Source organism: Anolis sagrei, chromosome 2 (genome assembly GCF_037176765.1).
Source record: "Anolis sagrei isolate rAnoSag1 chromosome 2, rAnoSag1.mat, whole genome shotgun sequence".
In the NCBI taxonomy this organism is placed as follows: Eukaryota; Metazoa; Chordata; class Lepidosauria; order Squamata; family Dactyloidae; genus Anolis; species Anolis sagrei.
Genome location: NC_090022.1, coordinates 145,056,842 through 145,077,062, shown reverse-complemented (window position 1 = coordinate 145,077,062; position 20,221 = coordinate 145,056,842). Strand labels below are relative to the sequence as shown.

Below are 20,221 nucleotides of genomic sequence, written 5' to 3'. Positions count from 1 at the left end.
CAATGGGACTTGTGAGTTTCAACTAAATGCCATTGTACTGCATTTCATACAATTCAATTGCAACCAATGTTTTCTCAACCAGCACAACATGTTTCCACGTAGGAGTTCTGTAATTGTTTGAACAGATTTATAATACCAAATGAGGGTTTGTTGTTTGTTTTTGCTAAAATAGGAATGCCAATGGTACTGTCATCATAACTGACTAGTAGCTATACTGACCAGGGTTACAGTTCTGCAAACCTGGAGAAATATGTGTTCCTTATCTGAGTGAAAAGATACAAACACACATTGTTTAACTCTCTTTCTTCCAGGTATTCTCACCTGCCAGTACAGTTCTACAGAAGGTGAACCTTCCAAGCCTTCTGTGGAATTACACAGTGCATGAATTACACAAGAAAGGTCATGTAATCAAGGGATGGATGCGGCCAAGTCATCATCCTTTATCATACCCAATAAAATGTTCCCCCAGACCCAGTTGTAACCTGACCATCTCTTGCCAGATTGCGGATCTTTTCAAAAAAAGTGACTCCAGGTCAACAGGCAAACATCCCTTCCCTGTATCTTGTCCTGCCTAAAGATACTTACCTCTACAATGGTAATGGCAATCATGAACCAAGGTGGAGGGCAGCAGGTGTAGCTGTCATAGTACCACTTCCGGTCTATCTCACGTGGCAAAGTCTCATATGCTACGTGCCGAATGAGCCGCTGTGAAAGGCTAAGTCCCGTCTCCTCCAGCAGTGCCTTGCTGCACAACCTCCTGTTCCCTTGCAAAATGGCTTGGCGAAAGCTGTTGGACCTTTTGTTACTCATCTGAGGAAAACAAGAAAAGGAAAGCAAAAAATAAAATACAGAAACTTAGCAATGACACCAAGCATCTCATTATCTCTGATATAGAAAAATAATTTGATACAATAACAGGATTTGATATCTTATTCTAATTTGAAAATACAAAATGGTGACTCTCAAATTTTATTATGAAACTAGCTGTGCCCTGCCACGCGTTGCTGTGGCCTATAGTAAAACTTATCAAAGTTGAGGTAGATATCTGGACTATTATGAAAGAGACGTACCTACCTATTCCTTACCCCTTTTCCTCCCCCCTTCTCTCCTTTCTTCCTTCTCTACCTCTTTCTTTCTTTCCTTCTTTCACTACTTGGTTTCATCCTTCTCTCTTTCCTTCATTCCCTCCCCCTTTCTTCCTTTGCCTTTCTTCCCTCCCTGTTTGCTTCCTTCTTTCTCTTTTTATTTCCTTTTATTTCACCACCATCATAGCAATAACAATAATGCAATGCATTGCCTCTGGGACCTGACACCTCTCCCATTCCCCCTAAAAGGGTCTCATAGGAATGATAGCATAATAATAATAGAAATAACAACCTTTACCCGCCACGTGTTGCTGTGGCCAACCTTCCCACTTTCTCTCCTTCTTTCCCTCCTTCCTTCCTTCCTTCCCTCCCATCTTTCCTTCTCCTCTTCCTTCTCTATCTCTTTCCTTCCTTCCCCCCTTTTTCTTTCTCTTCTGGTCTCTTTTCTTCCTTCTCTCTTTCCTTCTTTCCTTCCCTCCCTCTTTCTCTACATCTTCCCCCTTCCTTCACTCCCTCTTTCCTTCCTTCATTCCCTTTTTTCTTTCCTTCTCTCCTTCCTTCCTTCCCCCTTTTTCTTTCTCTTCTGGTCTCTTTTCTTCCTTCTCTCTTTCCTTCTTTCCTTCCCTCCCTCTTTCTCTACATCTTCCCCCTTCCTTCACTCCCTCTTTCCTTCCTTCATTCCCTTTTTTCTTCTCTCCTTCCTTCCTTCCTTCCTTCCTTCCCCCTTTTTCTTTCTCTTCTGGTCTCTTTTCTTCCTTCTCTCTTTCCTTCTTTCCTTCCCTCCCTCTTTCTCTACATCTTCCCCCTTCCTTCACTCCCTCTTTCCTTCCTTCATTCCCTTTTTCCTTTCCTTCTCTCCTTCCTTCCTTCCCCCTTTTTCTTTCCCTCCCTCTGTCTCTCATTTCTTCCTCTACCTCTTTCCTTCCTTCCCCCTTTTTCTTTCTCTTCTGCTGTCTCTCTTTTCTTTCCTTCCATCTTTCCTTTTCTTTCCTTTTCTTCTTCCTTCTTTCTCTAACTTTCCTTCCTTCCCCCTTTTTCTTTACCTCCCTTTCTCTTTCTTCCTTCTTTCCTTCCTTCCTGTCTTTCCTGGATTTTGACAGGGTGGGAAGGGGCGGGGTGGGGTTTGGAGGTGGCGTGAAGTAAAAGGAGGTAAGATTGGGGCAGGGGAGTGATGAAGCGTGGGGTTTTGTGTGTGTGTGTGGCGGCGGGGGGAGTGATGGAGCATGGGGTTGCGTGTGTGTGTGCGGCGGCGGGGGGAGTGGGGTTGCGTGTGTGTGTGGGGTGGTGGGGGGAGTGATGGAGCGTGGGGTTGTGTATGTGTGTGCGGCGGCGGGGGGAGTGATGGAGCGTGGGGTTGCGTGTGTGTGTGTGGCGGCGGGGGGGGGAGTGATGGAGCGTGGGGTTGCGTGTGTGTGTGCGGCGGCGGGGGGAGTGATGGAGCGTGGGGTTGCGTGTGTGTGTGCGGCGGCGGGGGGGAGTGATGGAGCGTGGGGTTGCGTGTGTGTTTGCGGCGGCGGGGGGAGTGGGGTTGCGTGTGTGTGCGGCGGCGGGGGGAGTGATGAAGCGTGGGGTTGTGTGTGTGCGTGCGGCAGGGTGTGTGTGTGCGGGAAGCGGCGTGGCGGGGCTTGGAGTGGGCATGGCTTCCGCAGAGGGAACATTGGCCGGAAGACTGTGTGCGTGCACCAGGGAACTTGCGGCTGGGCACCAATGCGCATGCTCAGTTGTTTTGCCGTTTTATGAGTGTGTTGTTGTTTTGTTTTTCATTTTGAGTAGATATGTTTGTACCTTGTGGGCTGTGTTATGGGCATGGGAATTTTGGTTAAGTTTCGTTGGGTTTTTTTTTAGTTTTGTTGTTTTGCCGTTTTGTGAGTGTGTTGTTGTGTTTCATTTTGAGTAGACATGTTTGTACCTTGTGGGTTGTGTTACGGGCATGGGAATTTTGGTTAAGTTTCGTTGGGGGGGGGTTGTGAGTTTTGTTGTTTTGCCGTCTTGTGAGTGTGTTGTGTTGTTTTTCATTTTGAGTAGATATGTTTGTACCTTGTGGGTTGTGTTATGGGCATGGGAATTTTGGTTAAGTTTCGTTGGGGGGTTTGTGATTTTTGTTGTTTTGCCGTTTTGTGAGTGTGTTGTTGTGTTGTTTTTCATTTTGAGTAGATATGTTTGTACCTTGTGAGTTGTGTTATGGGCATGGGAATTTTGGTTAAGTTTCGTTGGGGGGTTTGTGAGTTTTGTTGTTTTGCCGTTTTGTGAGTGTGTTGTTGTGTTGTTTTTCATTTTGAGTAGATATGTTTGTACCTTGTGGGTTGTGTTATGGGCATGGGAATTTTGGTTAAGTTTGTTGGGGTTTTTTGAGTTTTGTTGTTTTGCCGTTTTGTGAGTGTGTTGTTGTGTTGTTTTTCATTTTGAGTAGATATGTTTGTACCTTGTGGGTTGTGTTATGGGCATGGGAATTTTGGTTAAGTTTCGTTGGGGGGTTTGTGAGTTTTGCTGTCCGGTTGAACCAACCTAACAGATTTATATATATAGATGCAGGCAATTTAGTAAGTTATTTTGTGGGGGGAATGTGATGTTGAAAAAGAGATGCTGAATTTAGTGTAATAGTCTTCATAGTCAAAAAATCTAAAGGAAAAGGTTCCTTACAGGGAGAGTTCTTACACACACACACACACATATACGATTACATCCAAAATGGCTATTAAAATAGTCTGTGCTAAGTTTTATAGTTTATTTGGATATATGCAGAATGACTGCGAATAAATTCTTGACTTAACTTTTTTACTTTGGATATCTTTTGATTTTTGCTTGACTATCCAAAAGTTGCTCATCCCTTATCTACACTATCATTTCACATTTCACATGATTCTACATTGTTACACAAACTAACAATGGGTTGCATTTGTGGCTACAGATGCATACTACAGCATGCTTAATTATGGATGCTTAATTATATTCTCTATACCAGTGTTTCTTAAAGTGAAACTTTTTTGGTTTTAGAAGGGGAAGTGATTAGACTGTTGCCAGAGAAAGGGAAAAAGTGATGTCTACCGCATGAAGGAAGAGGAGGATTGGAGTGCTGGTTGAGAAGGGAACAGTGTGCTTGGATTTAGGAAGAGGAGGAATTTGGGTGTCTTTCTATATCTATTGTATATAACAATATATCAGGAGTCACATAAACATTTCTAAGGTGGAAAGGAGTCACAAGTGGAAAAGGTTTAAGAAGCCTTGCTCTATATCACTTGTGAAAGGCACAAGAATACCACCCCCCCCCCCCCAGTATTAGAAATGCCTCAAGCAAAGGACATTAATCTGTTATTGAGCTTTGTCAATAGATTCTCCAGGGTTAAGTTGCTGACAACAAGCTGGACATGGATATTGAATCCAACATAATCACAACAATGTGTTGTTTTGGCATGTGCTCTTCACTGTTCATACATTACCACATAATAAAGTATGGCAAGTATATGTGATGCTCCAGCTACAAGCACACTATAAACATTCTTGAGCAATTGCCAAAACTAATTCTGGGAGCCCTTTGCTCCCAACTTTCTGCTGACACCTGCTCATAGAAGGCTGCCAGGGCCTTATTCAGTGTATGGCATAAAGCATGACAGCATTAGCATCCCAGAGCTGTTGTTGTTTTTGGACCACTTTCTTTTTGGCACACAACCTCATGATTTCAAAGACTGAACCTTCTGCTTTCAGATGTACAATCCTTATTGAGTAATTGCTGCAAGCACAGCCAAGTTGTTTAAACACATACTGATAGTTGCTGTAAGCAACTCTGAAGCAATCACACTCATGAATAAAGATTCACAGCCTCCAAGAAGCAGCTGATGTGTGGCCTTACATCATATATTTTTGCTTATCAATATATTTTAAAACTCCAACTAGGGTGGTCCTGCCATTCACCTTATCATTTCTCTCACCCTTGCTTATTAGGTTATGTTGGAGTGGTGGGTATTCTATGTAGCAAACCATCACCCAGTGCTTGATTGGACAGTATATCTTTCATCACACCCTTTTTGAAAAAGGAAAATAGAACATGGAACCACTTCCCTTTGATGAGACAGTAGAGCAGACAAGGAAGAGGGTGGTTCTGGTATCCACCTTAACATCTCTTCCTTCCTAAACAGAAAGGGAAATCTTTTCTTCTTCGTCTCCTCAAAACATTTTCCTTAAAAACAATGTATAAAGGCAGCCAAGTAGTAGTAGTAGTAGTAGTAGTAGTAGTAGTAGTAGTAAACTTTATTACGGTCGATGACCAGATTAAAACGGGGGGCAGCCAAGTAGCATAATGCATGACACCAGTTGTTTCCCTAGGAAATGACGTGATTGTTGTCCTAATAGTAGTTTCTTAGAAAGCATTAAATAAATACATAAAGTTTAAAAATAGAAGAAAAGAAATAGTAGCAATAAAATTAAGCCCTTTTCTATCCCCACAAACACTAAAACCAGCAAAAGCAGGAGACAGGGAGAAAATTACAAAGGAACCATCTGTCAGTACAACAAACCGACAGTGATTTTGGAACATACAGGGCAGTGTGGCATACCATGCCCAGGTGTGCCCCATAGAACTAGCAGCGCTTTGGGGTTTTTTTTTTTTTGCCAGAACCTTAAGTCTACAGAGCAGACCCAAATTCAAAATGGCATCTTGAGGTGGAAGCAAGTATGCTCAATAAACAAAATGTCTGCGTGTATTCTTCAGATAGTTGGTAAACAGAGGGCTGCTTCAACTGGAAGGCTCCTAGCACTACCTGTCAAAAGCCACTTTGGAGCTATTCCATCTTTTTTTTCTTAATGGCGTTTATGTTGTGAGGAAAAAAAGATTAAGCAAGTGTGGAGGGGCCGTGAGAAGGTTAGAAATGGGAGGTGATAACATCTGGAAGCCCTGCAAAATTTCCATGATGAATAAAACAGGTCAATTGCATAATAAAATCCCTTTCTGGAAGCAGCCCAGATAAAACATGTACATGAATTGTTGTCCAAAAATTAATTTTTCTGAGCTATGCTAATGACGGCATTACTTAATTTAAAACCCAGACTGGCAAATGTTTGCCGGGATTTGATGAAATAACACAGCAATTAATTGTCAAGTATAACATCCTAAAGCCCAGGATGTGTTGTGATCATTCAAAATGCATAGAGCTGAAAACTAAAAATATCCCCTGACATTTATGAAAGACTAGAGTTGGAAGCTGAATGTTCTCCTTATAACAGCCATAGATGTTCTTGGGTACAAAGTAAGAAAAAAGCATACATTTCTGTACTTTGTATGCATGGATTCGTTGTCCTTGGATGTCCTATACCTTAACTCAGTCGTAAAGCAAATAGCAAAATGAATACTGTTATCAAGATATCAGATGAAAACTAGGACTTGGGAGAGCTCTGAAAGGAGTACAAAGATCCTCAGGTATATAAATAATTGAATCCATCCATGTCATACTATTTTCCATTTCTAAGAAAGGGTGTGACAGCTGGACAGCAAAGAAAACTGGCAGGAACAGAATCAACTGATTTGAAATGAAATGTGGTGCCGGGGGAAATTCTACAAGTCTGAGAGCAAATCAAGCCTAAACTCTCCCGAGAAGCAAAGATGACCAAAGTTAGGCTACTGTACTTTGAACATATCATGACATGACAGTAGAAAGATGGTAATGCTTGGCAAAGTGTACAGCAGTAAAAAAAGAGTGAGGCTGCGTTATAAGCAGATAGATTCAATCTAGATTAAACCCTGAGTTTATGAAACTTTACAAGATTATTGAAAACAGGGTGTCTCTCATTTATAGCAATGCCATAAGAAGAATTCAAGGGTAATTACAATAAACAAATGCTGAAAAACAAGACCTGATGGAAATATTTCTGTAGTTGAAAAGTAAAACCCAAAAAGCAACACATTTCTCTTCTCAATACATATAAACACTCCTTTTAGGACTGTATCATATTTGAGCTTGGAAGTAACCACTACCAGTTGGAAATACTGTAATACTGCTATCAACAGCCAGTTATTTTTTGAAAGGGTACAACACAGCTACATATCAAAACAATGTAACGAAGAAGGCTGGAATTACTTTTACTATTTACAGTTACATTCAACTGTTATTCTTAAACTAATATTACATCTATCTACAACACTTTTTGTGCTTTTATGCAATTCTTTTCTTAATCTAAAGGCTTTTTCTTCAAAAACATAGCAGCAAATAAAGGCAACCTTGCACCAAATACATGAAATTGACCACAGTACACAGTACAATGTAAAAAGCAGCAGCAACAAACTTTTTTAAAAAATTAACTTTCCAATCTATGGTTTTAGACTAAGAGTTGAACACTGCTTTTGTTTGCTTTTAAAGAAGAGAGAAAATAGAATACGAGTTGTTTTTTTTTTAAAGGGGAGAGAAACTTCCACCATTTGACTCAGCTTTTTTGAAACTCAATAAAAAGAGTGCTCTTCCTCATCCTGTTCAGCAGTGGAACTCTCTTCCCCGGAGTGTGGTGGAGGCTCCTTCTTTGGAGGCATTTAAACAGAGACTGGATGGCCATCTGTTGGGGGTGCTTTGAATGCAATTTTCCTGCTTCTTGGCAGTGGTTGGAGTGGATGGCCCATGAGGTCTATTCCAACTCTCTAATCCTATGGTTCTATGATCCCACCCTGCTGCCCATGCAATGCCTACCAATCAGGGATCAAACAAACAGAACAATCAAATCTGTTACTTTCAAAAGAGTGTTGATACAACAGAGATGATACCCCTGTTACTTATTTACTTACAATTTTATTACAGTCCATAGACCCATCAGTAAAACCAACAGTCATTATAAATTCTCCTATCTCAGGAGAAGTCCGTTGCACAAGATACATCTACATTTATGAGATACCCCTGTTGCTTAGACATGCTAACCTCCTTTTGCAGACCTCTATGATAGATCAACAAATATGCAAAATATTATTCTTAATTACTGCATTTTTAATTCTAACATAAACTTCCCCCATACAGGCATCTCTAAAAACTGGTGTTTCTTTCAATGGTACTGAAAATGTGCATCTTACAATTGATGGTGTCTAACAATAGAAGAAATACAGTATTATGTTTTTTAAAAATATGTAGAATGCGAATTCTTCCCACATCATCCTCCATTGCAGCTGGCTAACCAACGATCTCATCATACGGGGCTAAAATTGGCAGCATATGCCGATCTAGCCTTGGTCACCCATGGAGCTGGCTGGCTCCCATCAGACGTCAATGTGCCAGCTCTGTGGGGGAAGGAGGGTGGAATTGGTGCACTACCACTGTGGCAGCAACACGAGTGTATCCATCTAACCTATGGGAGAAAGCTGCACACTCCACACATGCTCATGCTTCTCCCCATGTGATCGCCCTCCCAAGGCTTGGGGCGCCGGATTCCCATGCCCTGCGGCAAAGCAGAGTGCCGCCATCTCCCGCTGCGGGCCATCTGATGAGGCCATTTGGTGGCGTTTTTCCAATGCTCCTTAGCTTTTCCCCATCCACATTCCCAGTAGCTGCTGCAATATGATCCCTGACTGGTCAGGATTACATGGGTAGAACGAACTGTCTGCATCTATTACTATAAAGAATAGGCAAGTTTCAGGCTATTATTATTTTTCTCTTTACATTTAAAGAATGCCATTGCCCAATCCAGAAGGAGAAACAGAAATATTTAGTTGGTAAAGTAAAGATGGGTTGAAAACTAGTTGCATTCTTGTTCCATTAGTTTTGAGAAGAGTTGTATGTCAATTGTTTCTGATCACATTGGGGCAATAAAATGCCAACAGCCATTTCAACTATAAAAATCACCTTTTGTGATTTTATGAAAGCAGTAAGTATTGGCATTAAGTAGAGAAATTAAAACTCTTAGGAAACCCAAGTCTTACCAATGGATAACATTTATTTTGAAAAACACAGAGCTCAAAACACACCAAGGCCAGTTTCAGCCTATTTTGTTTTTTATTCATTAAGCCCTCTCTGTCCCATAAGGTGGGGGGAAATGTGGGATCAAACAAAAGGCCTATCTAGTCCTGAATCCTGGAGATGGTTGAGAGATATCCTATAAGCAACTTCACATAGATACTCCATAAAATAGGAAGCAATCAACTTCTGAAACTGGAAGCAATCTCTAGCCAACACAAGCAAAATATATTGTATGGATTTACCTAGCCTGCTTCGAAATTTGTCCAGTTCAGCATTCATCACCAATTCTTGAGGTAGAAAATTCTGTAATTTGAAAATGTGTTCTTTGTAGACTTAATTTCCTTTTTTCTGTCCTGAAACTCCTATTATTCAGCTTCAGTGGACTTTAGTATTATATGAGAGGCCAATCTGACTTCTCCATATCATGCATATTCTTAGACACTGTTATATTCCTCACAGAGAGATTTGCTGTTTTTTTTGTTTTTTTTTTTTTTTGTAGACTAAAATGTGTTGTAACCCTTCCCTATTAGGGAGTTGCTCTAGCTCCTTTGTCATCTGCTTGCCCAGTTCCCTACTTCCTTAATGGTTTACACTTTTCAAAATAGGATTTTTGTTTGAAAAGATGTTATAATGAGATGCCACAAATGCTCTTTCCTGTCATCATTGCACAAAAATGTGCCACTTGGGGATATGTCAGACATTTCAGCTTTCTTAAGACAGTGTAGGGGGAAACTGTGATACTTGTATGTGGAGACTCACACCTTTTTTTCAACCAAAGTGTTATGGGTAGCAAAGTGGCAAACTGTTTGAAGCACTCCTTGGTTATGTGCAAACACAAAGAAGAACTCTGTTCAGAAGGAAAAATGAGAGCCACTATTCCTTTTCAGTTAAGCAGTTCAACAACATTAACCTATGCTAGTCTGGCTGTCATGTCTTTTTCCTAAGAAGTGTGATTTAGTAAGGATCACAGGTTCTCTTGCTCCTTCAGTAGAAAAAGTATCAAAGTATCTCTGGGATTAGGTCCAATTCTGTTAAGATTGTTTTCACCAATCTGTCACTTTCCAAGTATGCTGGAAAGTATGTTCATTTCCCATCCTTCCTGGGATATTATGTTCAACACTCGTGTCAGTTGAGGATGATAGGACTCACAGGATGCCTCTACTTTGTAGAATGAATGCAGTTTGTGTTGCTACTAAGAGGTTGCAACGTACTTTATCTAAGTTGTTGTAAGGATCAATGTTGTTTGTGCTACAACTTTAAGTTATTGTAAGGTTCAAGGCTGTTTGTGCTACAGCTGTTTCAGTTAATTGAAGAGCTAATTGAGAGCATTATTTTCATGTGTATAAAGATAGCTACTGTGTGTTTAGTTTTTTTTGTTTTTTGTTTTGTTTTTGTTTTTGCCATTGTGTCTCTATGCCTTTTGTGTCACTTTGCCTTGTGTAAGTCGGGGACTATGCTGCAGATGTCTTGCGAAGACACAGCCATGTGAAGAAGACAAGGATTCCTGCTTATCACAGCTGAGTAATGATATCTCTCAGAAGATATTGTTTCGTGTTACTTTTGTGGAAAGAGCAATCCTGCTATTTTGTTTTGTATGCTGCCAATACTAAAATATTGGCAGTTTGACACCACTTTCACTGCCATGGCTCAGTTGTATGAAATTGGGCACAGATTAGTGAAAGGAAACGACACATGAGTTACCATCTCAAAAACACTTCATGTCAATTGGCCTATATTCTTTAAAGTGATTCCCAACTTTTTTTTGACCAGGGACAACTTGACTAGGGACCACTGCCCAACATTAGTACCAAAAGTATTACAAATCAGTCTTTGGTCAACTTTAGATTTGGTTTGGTTATTTGGGGTGTTGATTCAGAAAATTGCATTGGATTGACCACATCAGCTCTAGTTTCTGATACAGAACGTATGCCATTTAGTAGTCACCATCTGCTCGCCCACAGAAAATCATATTTAATAATCTAGAGCTGATGTGGTCTATCCAAGGGGTCAGGGCTGGTCAGCGACAGGGAAGGAATGGCAGGCGGTGCAAAAGGAGCAGAAATAAAATAAATAAAGAGGAAGGAGGCTTACAAATCAGATTTTCGTTCTCACGGCCCAGTCGTGATCCACGGTCCACAGGTTATGAACCAATGCTTTAAAGTGTGTGTTTTCTTTGGGACCTTTTATTCACTAATTTTAGGCACTATTTATTTATTTATTTATTTATTTAAAATCATTAAAGGAGATGCTTTAAAAACATATCACAGACAGTTACGTTTTTCAGAATTGTAATTGGCTGGGGCTCCTTTTCAAATGTACAGATGATGACAAACTAGGTTTGTTGTGATATGTGAAATGACTGTTCAGAGGCAGCAAAGATATTTTCATTTGCAATCTCTAGTGTTCGTGTATTATTTGTCCACTGCTACACCCAAAAAAAGTCTCCCATATGGAAAAAAATATTTTCTAGATTCTGTATTACTGATCTATATGATTAAAGTATTTAACTGTCAGCAGAAAGAGGCAGATAGCCTATTGTGAGCTGACACAATATTTCAGCTCCAAAACTACCTGCTTTTCTCCTATGAAGTTGATTTGTGGCTTACCTTAGTTAATAAGCAAATTATTTCATCTGAAGGCAGATGAATAGACAAAATAAAAAGGAAGCAAATGGGAGATACTATTGTACATTCACATTCATTAAAGACAGCTACCTAAAACGAGTTATTTGATTACTTGTTATCTGAGGAAGGAAGCTCGGATTACTTTCTAACAACACACAATTGTTTTCTCCCCAAAACACATTTAGGCCTGGAAAAGAAATGAAATTTGACAACTATAATAAGCATATTTACTGAAGTTAAATGTGCTGCTGAAATGCTTCTGGTGATTTTTTAAACAAAGTAGACAGATTAGTTAATCATTACCTGCATGACTTTAAAAAAATCTAAACAATTATGACTTGAAAAAGGACTGCTATCACTTTAAAATGTGATGCCAGATACAACCCATGAAATGGGATTCTGAACAGAGAGGTATATTCAAACAAACCAGGTTCAGAAAAGTTCATCAGTCAATAAGTAACCATATATATGTGTATGGCTATAAATAGGAGTGCCACACTAAACAAAGGAGCTGCAAATTTTGTCTGAGTTTCGTAGCTCCCTTTTTCAGTGTTCTCTGATGTGTGTGCCAAAGAGGAAAAGTATGTGACTCCCGTTAGTTTTTGCCACGTAGCAAGTTTTTGGTGTTTTTTTGAAAGTACTGAACAACTGAGAGGTAGTGGGCATGTGCACAAATACAGGGTGTGCAAAGAAAAATTACATACATTTAATAGTTTATAATTTAAGGAGGCGTGGGGTGCAATTTTTTAATAAAATGTATACACTTCTAACATGATAAAACATTCTAATAGTAGAAAATCATCACGAAATTAGAAATTTTAAGTGAGGGTTGCACTCACCTTGTGCTGTGACAAGGTGAGCAGTGCATGCTGAGAAGGGACGGTCATTTTAACAACTTGAATAAAATTATAATGTAAGATGAAAATTGTAACTTTGATTAAATCACTACTATAAAATGTAGTCTTCAGTAGCCTGCAAATAATTGCTACTATTAGCTGAGCAGCACTTGTGAAGAGGCATACTACCAGTCAGGCCCAAAGTCAGGATTTCGTTTGGGGGGGGGGGGGCTGAATTTTTTTCAGGAAGGGGTCGGGGGGGGGGCTGAGTTTCGGGGGGGGGGATGAATCTGAGTGAAAGAGGGTCTAGCCTAGCAAACCTTTTGTATCATTGCCCCAACACCCCCATGCATATGGGATGTATTGAGTATGGTGATCAGATCATGATATGAATAAACATAACAGTTTAAATAATGCACCAATAAGGCCTTTTCGCGAACCACCATGAGAATTTCGGGGGGGGGGGGGCTGAAGCCCCTCAACCCCCCCCCCCCCCCGGCTACATGCCTGCTACCAGTGTCCACATCCTTCTGCTGCATTTTCCTGGTACAGTTGGACCTCTACATTTGTGGGATTGATTATTTGTACATTTGATAAAAATGTTATTCTAGTGAAAATTGGCCATATAGTCACACTGGAGATCCTGGACATTTCCAGAGATGTGTTATCTCAGGTAACATTAAATAGCATTTTATTTGCTTGGGGAGGGGGGGGGGGGCTAGTTTTGCAATAACCTGTGTCCCTAATCTCAGTAAACAAGACAAGCTGACTTCAGTTTTTTTAAAGATGTATTATTAATGATGGAAGGGTTTACTGGAACATTTCCTACTAGATTTATATTTCTTGTTTACATGACCACTTCATTTGTAGAACCACATTGTGATGCTTAAGGCACCATATGCCTCAGATATTCTATTTAGGAATAAGAGTTAGGAATGCATTCTCTTACAACCCACACAAGTCCAGATTTCATTTTCACAAGACAGCTTTTTAATTTAAATGAGAGTTTTTAATATATATAATTAAAATTGTTATTTTAACTGCTATCTCGTTGATGAGATTCAGCTTTTTTAATTATTTGAAACAGCTGAGCTATCACAATGGTGGGTAAAAATTTCATTGCCACATTTCACAAGCGCAATGATGAACTAGATGACTGTTTTACTAGAGAGAACACTCTATCTGCTGTGCGCAATACCCAATTTCACACGGGCCAGACCTGATAAACAAACTAAGCAAGATTAGATGGTAACTCACATTACATTTCTGGATACTACTCAAAGAAACTGCTCAACTCTCATTCCATTTTCTCTGTGTTATAAGTGGCATGGTATAAGATTAGAAAAGAGCTATAACACAGAGGACATGGTTTGCATGCAAAAGGCCTCTCTTTTAATATCTGGCATTTTTGGGTTGGGTTGAGAGAAAATCTTGCCTGAAACCTTGAAGCCATTGTAAGTCAGTATAGACCAGTGGTTCTCAACCTGGGGTCCCCAGATGTTTTTGGCCTACAACTCCCAGAAAGCCTAACAGCTTGTAAACTAGCTAGGATTTCTGGGAGTTGTAGGCCAAAAACATCTGGGGACCCCAGGTTGAGAACCACTGGTATAGACGGTACTGAGCTATATAGATAAATTACCTAATTCAGAATATACTACTAATAATAATGCCTTATTTATAATAATAATAATAATAATAATAATAATAATTTATTTTATTAATATGGCAGCTTCTAGATAAGAAGAAAAAGATAAAATAGTAGTGATATTTACTTCCTTTTATTGCAATGGTTGGGGTACTAAATTCACAAGAAAGTACTTGAATTAAAGTCAGAGGCAATTCTTGGATGAAACATGGAAAATGAAATGAAAATTCATATTGTCTCATCAAATCAAAATCCCCATTTGTAGCGTATCAGACATCCTTTCCTGCCCTGAGACAATATAGGACCAAACTTGTACTTAGCAACATAGCAACCACCAAGACAAATTGCAGAAATATCCATCCATAAATATTGTTAACAGTGTTTACTGCAGGTTAACCTAGACAAAGAGCTCTTTCCCCTTTATATCCTGCTTGATTAATCACTGTAAGTCAACACATCTCTGTACCTATGACAGAGAAATACTCAGCCACATTCACAGTCATAAATGTAAGAGGCTGACACACCTATAATTTCACTTCAGGGCCAGGATACTATAATTAGAAGATAGAACAGCAACAATAAATGAGACTACTCACACTTAAAATTAAGTACTCTCTCGTATTTCCGCTAAAACATTCATCCCTTTATTAAATGAAAACAAAGCCTAGAAGATTCTTCCTTTCCTTCAGAATTCACTATGCTTCTGTATCTTTGGGCTTTTGGTGATTCAAGAGAATTACCACAAACATGATCACCTGGAGGACGACACCCCAGACCAGTGGTTCCCAAAGTGTTCTCTGTGGAGCCCTTGGGGCTCCACAAAGCCTATTGAGGGGCTCTGCATTTTCCTCCTCCTTCCTTCCTTCCTCGCCCCTGCTCTAGTCCAGCCTGACCAGTGTGCATGTGCTCAAAACCTGCCTGCCTTTGCTTTCAAGAATTGTCTCCCCACGAACATTGTCTGGGCCTAATACCAAGTCCTTTGCTTCTCACTATTATTTCCCTCATAGCAGCATTCCTCTTCCTCCCTCCTTCTTCCCCACCAAGCTTCCTCTCCTCTTTTGAACTCCTCCCCTCCATCTGCATCCCTTGTTGCCAAAAGCCTTTTTTCTTCACCTTCCTCGCCATTCAGATCCTTTCCCTCTCACCTTTCTTGCTTCCAAAACCCTACTTCCCTCCCACTGCTCTTCTGTTGGGGGTGCTTTGATTGTGCTTTTCCTGCATGGCAGAAGGGGGTTGGACTGGATGGCCCCAGGGGTCTTCCACAGAAAAACCATTAAGTTTGTGTTGGTTAAAATTGATTTTCATTTTAAATATTGCATTGCTCTTTCTTTCCTTTTTGTCACTGGGTAAATTAGTTCACACAAATACTGTCCATCTATCTGCCACTGGTCTGGCTCATGCCTAATATGTATACATTATATGCAGTATAATGTATACTTAAAGAAACTGGATCCTCCAGTGCAAGATAGAATAGCATAGCTTTACTGTCATTATACTATTGTACAACGAAGTTAAATGCCTTCCCCAGCACACACCAGAAAACAACACACCCATCCTTCCACACCCCAACCACCACTGCACAGCCCCCAGGTGCACTGCTTTGCTAAGCATAGGCAGAAATATGGCATCCAATATTCACACTGTGTCTGGTCAATCCAGATGTGTCATACTGCCTGCCAGTCATATGGGTAGATATTACACATTCTTCCTTCCTTAGCTATAAAGTGCTCTCAGACTGGAGCACTTCCTAGCAGCTCACTATGCAAAGCAGCACTTCATACTGGGTGAAGTTCCATGTTAAATCTCCAAAGTCCCTGTCGTTAAGCACTTCTTGTCCTCTGTTCTTCCTTCCAGCATGTTTGGCCAAACACACATTTACCAAAGATAGCCCCAGAATTTTATAGCACGACAGTGGAGCTATGATTTATGCCTCTTTTATGCCTGCACTACAAAAGTATTTCTAAGCACCGTGGAAATAAAAATGAAGTTCTAAATTTATGTCCTCCTCTCCCTTTCCTCATGGCCATTAAACTTAGATAGAACGTGGAATGTAACCCCTTAAAAACCCTCCCTACACAAAAAGATATTAAACTATCCTGGTGATATTTAATCCACAAAATAAAAGTGAAGAATGAGATGAAATGTACTGTTTTTCCCTCTTTATCATGCTGTTTGTGTGTTTGTAAAACAAAAAAAATGGTTTAGAAGCTTCTTCCTCTTCCATCAAAACAAGGCCAAACCAAGCTAGAATATCCATAATAACAAGCAAGTGCCACCCAGAGCAGACACTTCATCAGTGGAGAATAAAAATGTTACTACTTGCAATGACTTTTATAGATGGGAGAGAGGAGGCTGAATTATCTCTAGCTTTCGCAGGTGGAATTTTATAGGGACAGTGGTGCATCGCACTGTTAACAGAATGCCACAATTTCCCAGGGAGCAAAGACAAGGAGAGAAACAGTGACGACCTAAAGAAGATGACAAGCATAACAAACTAACTATCCCTTTATCCATGTACTTGCTTTCCCTGATTTTAGACATGACTGTTATTGAGTAGTTCCCTTGTAGATCTTGGCAGGTGCTTTGATAGTTCAGCCCTACAGACAGTGGTGGGTGGTTCCTAGTGGCAAATGGCAGAGTCACTAGAGGTGGAATCAGCTATATCTCCTTTGCCACTCTCCTTCTTTTCTGCGGGAGACTTCAGCAATGAATTAAAAGTGAGTGGGGAGGCAACTAAAAAAAAAAAAAGCAGTGAGTACAATATTGTACTAGAAGGTTCCTGGGAAAGAACAGAAGCATAGAAACGACCTGCAGCAAGCATGATCAATACAATTCTTGGATTAAATGTTCTGGCAATGTGAGCAGAGGATGTGCGCAAAGTCTGAGAATAATGCCAGGTAAGAAAGAGGGGCTGCAAATAAAACTAGGGATTTTGTTTTTAATGGGCACACCAGTCCTTGAGCAAGGACAGCTTTCAATCCTGGAAGAAATAGCAAGAAGAAAACCTTTTACTCAGAGTTAAACCAATTGCACTACAAGTGCAATTCTCTGCACATTCATGTGTTATAAGTGCCATTAAAAAAAGATGAGCTTACTGTCAAACATCATGTCCAAACTTGAAATAAAGACATGCGTGTAAAATAAATAAATAAATATTCCCCTCCCTTATTTTTATCCCTCCTTTCTACCAATGCAGGGACTTAATTATGTCCAAAATTTCGGAAGCTTTCCCGGTGTGCCAATTTCAAATCTGCTCCAATGAAAATACACAGAGACCGAGAGAAGGATCAGAAGTTGATTTATTGCTTCATTGGCCAAGGCAAGATGTCAGGGGAATTTCCCAGATGTGACATAAATCTCGTTTACAGGCATGGACATTTTATAGACATTGTATAGAAGGATGGGAAGGTGACGTTTTCACAGCCTATTTTGCCAATGGCTGGAGTTTCATTCTTGTCAGTACTTATACGTCATTGGGAGAAGAATGAGGAATTGGCTATGGAGTCAGTTGTGGGTTACCTCTCTTGGTCTTTTGAACTGAGCAAGGTAACTTGTGGTCATTTCTTGACCCCAGTATTTTCAGGGTCCCCACTTTAGGACAACATCATGATGGCTAGAAGCAAATATGACATAATATCCATGGGAGGGAAATGCTAAAATGGCCAATTCTGAAGATGCTTAATGAGCATGAAGTGGTATGTAGACAAGACATGTCTTTTAACACCAAAATCATGTGATTTACTCTTTTGCTGCATCAATAATAGCAAGGTGGGGTTGACATCTATTGTGGGCACCTAAGAAGGCTATAGGAAGCTAATAGACTGTTTTATCACTCCTTTTATTACTGTAAGCGGCTTGAAGTTTCTCAAGTCATTCCTGACACAAAACAAACAAACAAACAAGCAAAACCCCCTCCTTTTTATGGTAAAAGTTTCTAACCAAGGGGTTTGTCCAAACAGCAAAAGCCATCAATAACACACAGATGAAAAGGGTAAATGAAGCAGAGTTCATATCTGTAAAATAATTCTTTCTTATCCCACTCCGAATCCTGTTTAAATATACAACATCTCTCCATTTTCTTTTTTTAAAATAATCTTTATTGAATTTTTTTGGGGTGGGGGGGAGATATTAATAAAAGCTGTAGCAGGGACAGGGTTGGGGTAGTGTTGGGAAGGGTCGAGGAGTGGGGGGGGGGAGTAGGGAAGGAAAGAGAACCCCAGGAAAAATATCGGGGAAAGAGTTGGGGGGCATAGAGAAAAAAACTAGTGGAGCAATTTTTTAAAAAAAGGATGGGGTCTTTCTCAGGTTTTCCAGTCTTCTTCCTCAGTTTTTATATATCCTCTTACGATCTTACATTAATTCCCTTCTCTTTCCTCCTTTCGTTTCATCTAGCAAAATCGCAATTCTCGTCATCTTCTGCTATTCTCAAAAGTTTATCTTCTGAATTCTCCTTATTCATATAGTCTCTAAATAACTGCCAATCAGTTGGCTTGATAGGTCTTCCATTGTGTTTTTTCATAAAAAGGTAAGTCTGTCCATATCCATAATGTCCCATATTTTGTCTAGCCACTGGTCTTTCGTGGGAGATTCTTCTTTTTCCCAGTTTTTTTGCATATGCAATCCTTGCAGCTGTTGTAAAGTATATAAAGAGAATATCTTTATTTGAATCCAGAGTTAAATCAGTGTCTGTTAGTCCTAGTAGAAATATTTTCTGACGATCTCTTGAACTTCATTCCAGTACTTTTTTGCAGATCCACCACATATGGAATAGGGTACCTTCTCCACGCTTCCAACATTTATTTTGTGTATTTTTGTACATTAAACCTAATGTTTGTGGAGTCATGTACTAACGGTACATCATTTTATACCAATTTTCCTTTAAGTTTCTTGCATACATATACTTAAGTTTTTTATTCCACATTAGTTCCTATTCTTTGAATCTAATGATCCTTCCTATGTTTGCCATACATTTTATCATACATTTTTTTCTGATTCTGACTCAGTGGCCCATTCTGATAGTTTATTGTAAATCTGTGTTATATTTTTCTTGTCCACTTCCATCACTTTGTCTCTCCATGTTCAAGGCGAAAGCATTTTTTAAATGCCCAAGGCTTCTAATGTATTTTTAGGGGTGGTATTTTCCTCTGCAATTTTTAGGAACCATCAGCTTTTTAAAACAGATGCCTTATGTACCAAATGGGGATTGTGGAGGAATAGTATTTCCATTTTTGTAATATTCAGTGGATATATATGGATAATCACATTTTCAAATTATAGAAGGCAATTAAGGCTTCTGAAATGGAGATATCCCTTTCAGAACTAAAACTTTATGATGAATGTCGGCAAAGTTCATGGTGACAAGGTTCCCAAAGTGGTTTATCTTTGCATCCACATCGTCAAGAATGATGTCATCTTCTTTTTTGTTCAGTCTATGTAGGTATATGCAGATGTATATTTTAATACCTGTTTGCACGTTCTCATGCATATCCTAATCTACATGTTAGCCCTTTTGCAAGCAACCTCCACCCCACCCATACAGTGCATTTTTCAATCATTTGTGCATTTTCCACACTTCCTAGGTACTGTAAAATCTGTGAAAGTGTGAATTTTGGCAAGGAATTCAATTAAATTAAGTGACAATGAAAGTTCAGACTGAGCAGATTTGCCAGAGCAAAACAAGGAAAAAACGCCTGTATTTGTAATGATAATGCAGAATGGGAAATTTCAGGAGGTGTTGTTATTTGAGAATCTACTGTTAACTTCTAGAATTTTGTGGTTCTAGCTTGGCTTTTCTTTCCCACTGATGTAGCTGCCTATTTGCTAGCCCCTTCCAAGCACTTGAGTAGTAGCAGTAGTAGTAGCAGAAGCAGCAGCAAAGAGAATGGGATCAGGTATGGGCCTGTGGGATGTGGGCACACAGTTGTGCTATAAGGACAATGACAAGGAGGACCCGCTTCAAGGAAAATCATCCATTAAGAGAATGTCCTCAATCCAAGGATAGTCAAGCCCTTTGCGGATATCCCCCATTCAAACACAGGGACAAACTGCTGAACCATAAAAAAGTATTTTATATCTTTGTTCTGTGTGCTGAGTAAATTTGAGGTCCAGA

General features: G+C 39.8%; 1 protein-coding gene and 1 long non-coding RNA gene across 3 annotated transcripts in view; one reads left to right on the top strand and one right to left on the bottom strand.

Annotated features, from left to right (window-relative positions):
• RHBDL3 (rhomboid like 3) overlaps positions 1-20,221 on the bottom strand; it is a 140,845-nt gene that overhangs the window by 33,425 nt on the left and 87,199 nt on the right. For both annotated transcript variants that reach the window (XM_060763952.2, XM_060763953.2), the window contains one exon: positions 586-810. In XM_060763952.2, the coding sequence (XP_060619935.2) occupies positions 586-810 (225 nt within the window). The remainder of the gene's footprint in view (positions 1-585; positions 811-20,221) is intronic.
• The window catches only part of LOC137096082 (uncharacterized), an 87,356-nt gene that overhangs the window by 37,531 nt on the left and 29,604 nt on the right, over positions 1-20,221 (top strand). The window lies entirely within an intron of this gene.